Below are 2,484 nucleotides of genomic sequence, written 5' to 3' on the forward strand. Positions count from 1 at the left end.
TGATCACGTGAGCAACATGTAAAGACATGGAGAATAAGGCTACATGGTGCTGCATTCATCGGTTGCTAGAGACCAACTGCTAGTATTGAGGCAGTATTGCATAAAATGTTGCTCTCGTGGATGGCGATAGACAATAGTATCGCCTACAATGGTAGGCAGTGCCTTAGAGGAGACACACAAATTGCGCCCTCCCACGAAGATGGCTTTGTCTCCGATGCTTTTTACCGGGATAAACCTATCTAAAACAACATCTGCAAGCTTGTAAACTGCGAGGTGTGTCAACGAAATGTCGTTGTGCCCGACCACCAAGATCTCCGTGTCGCATTCTACTAAATAGACAGGGTAGCATAGTTTCTCCCTTGGAAACGTAACAATCAACTTCGGTGGATCCTGCGAGTGTGCCTCCAGCTGAAAAATCTGTGATAAATAAGTATTTTCTATATTCATAGTTTCATGCACCAGGTATTGCTCGCCTCGGAACGACAACGGTCCATAATGACTTGGAAGTCTCCAATGCATTAGATAAGTCCATTTAGTATCCTGGGAGGTGGCAACAGCCGCATACATCAGGTGAATGAAGATAACCATCACCCTCACGACTCCGGCATCAATAGAAACAGAAGCGGATATGGGTCTCAGCTGTGGCAGGTTCGCATATGGATGACTCATGTGCAAGTTATGAGACGCTAGTGGTGGGAGCTCGACAATATCACCGGTGAAAGGGTGGTGGAGGCGGATGGCGGTGTCCTCGTCTCGCTGGAGGAGCAGGAGGCCCTCGACCGAGTCAAGAACACAGTGATCCTTGAACAGCGGGAGCCGGACGCGAACAAAAAACCCAGAGTCAAGGTTGAGGAAGCGTGTGTGTTCACAGAGCCTTTCATGGCCAGGATAAAGCCCGTGGCCCTCAGCGAACATCATTCATCGGTTGCTAGAGACCAACTGCTAGTATTGAGGCAGTATTGCATAAAATGTTGCTCTCGTGGATGGCGATAGACAATAGTATCGCCTACAATGGTAGGCAGTGCCTTAGAGGAGACACACAAATTGCGCCCTCCCACGAAGATGGCTTTGTCTCCGATGCTTTTTACCGGGATAAACCTATCTAAAACAACATCTGCAAGCTTGTAAACTGCGAGGTGTGTCAACGAAATGTCGTTGTGCCCGACCACCAAGATCTCCGTGTCGCATTCTACTAAATAGACAGGGTAGCATAGTTTCTCCCTTGGAAACGTAACAATCAACTTCGGTGGATCCTGCGAGTGTGCCTCCAGCTGAAAAATCTGTGATAAATAAGTATTTTCTATATTCATAGTTTCATGCACCAGGTATTGCTCGCCTCGGAACGACAACGGTCCATAATGACTTGGAAGTCTCCAATGCATTAGATAAGTCCATTTAGTATCCTGGGAGGTGGCAACAGCCGCATACATCAGGTGAATGAAGATAACCATCACCCTCACGACTCCGGCATCAATAGAAACAGAAGCGGATATGGGTCTCAGCTGTGGCAGGTTCGCATATGGATGACTCATGTGCAAGTTATGAGACGCTAGTGGTGGGAGCTCGACAATATCACCGGTGAAAGGGTGGTGGAGGCGGATGGCGGTGTCCTCGTCTCGCTGGAGGAGCAGGAGGCCCTCGACCGAGTCAAGAACACAGTGATCCTTGAACAGCGGGAGCCGGACGCGAACAAAAAACCCAGAGTCAAGGTTGAGGAAGCGTGTGTGTTCACAGAGCCTTTCATGGCCAGGATAAAGCCCGTGGCCCTCAGCGAACATCATCCAGCGGCGCGGGTGAAAGCGTGGATCAATGACGCCGCGGCCACACGGAGACATGGTGGCAGACCGCCAATTGGTGCAAACAGCACGCAAGCGAACATAGTCCGTCAGGTCGCCGGCCAGCAAGCGCCAGCTAACAAGGCGAACCAGATCTTCTGGCAGCGATGCCCATGGTGACCGGCTGGCCGGTGCTAGCAAAGGTGGCATCTTACAGGTACAGATCGACGATCTGGTCCTGCAAGAAACGCGCAACTTTTGTTACTATAAAAACAAGCACTAGATCGAGAAGGGCAACAAAAATTAATAGACGTGCGTATGTGCTTAGGGATCTAAACTTTACGGCGAGAGTTTCACGGCCGGCGGCAGGAAGAATGTGTGATGCATCAAAAACTTTACCTCGCGTGTAAGAAGAAGTCTTTTCTTTTGTATAAGAAGCAGCTTTGCGTGAGTTTAGGGATTAGGGAAACAAGCTACCAATACGATTCGCGTACGTCTATATAGGATGAAAAAAGGTCCTGCTGCGCGAACGCTCTCGTGCCCCCGATTTCCCTGGGCCCATCCAGTGCGTGGCCCAATCGGACAGCCAGTGTCCAGTCGCGGGAGATATGGGCGCTATAGATATGCTCCGGAAGTAAAACCACGAGAAGTATTTTAAAAAGAAGGAAGTACATAGATATATAATTGCGAACCAACTTGTGGTTGCGAT

At 49.5% G+C, this 2,484-nt stretch overlaps 1 protein-coding gene across 1 annotated transcript; it reads right to left on the reverse strand.

Annotated features, from left to right (window-relative positions):
• Window positions 1-928: 928 nt before the first annotated feature.
• LOC120967142 (uncharacterized) lies at window positions 929-1,985 on the reverse strand. Its single transcript, XM_073502130.1, has 2 exons — window positions 1,089-1,985; window positions 929-1,006 (listed from the first exon to the last, which is right to left on the reverse strand). Exons 1-2 carry the CDS (start codon window positions 1,983-1,985, stop codon window positions 929-931), a joined length of 975 nt encoding a protein of 324 aa, XP_073358231.1.
• Between the last annotated feature and the right edge of the window lie 499 nt (window positions 1,986-2,484).

This window comes from Aegilops tauschii, chromosome 6 (assembly GCF_002575655.3).
Source record: "Aegilops tauschii subsp. strangulata cultivar AL8/78 chromosome 6, Aet v6.0, whole genome shotgun sequence".
In the NCBI taxonomy this organism is placed as follows: Eukaryota; Viridiplantae; Streptophyta; class Magnoliopsida; order Poales; family Poaceae; genus Aegilops; species Aegilops tauschii.

Excerpts from the sequence above, each read along its gene's own strand:
- LOC120967142 (XM_073502130.1), bottom strand. The coding sequence starts at position 1,985 with ATGCCACCTTTGCTAGCACCGGCCAGCCGGTCACCATGGGCATCGCTG. Across the intron at positions 1,007-1,088 it reads TTTTAGATAGGTTTATCCCG|GCGATACTATTGTCTATCGC; the intron begins GTAAAAAGCATC and ends CTACCATTGTAG.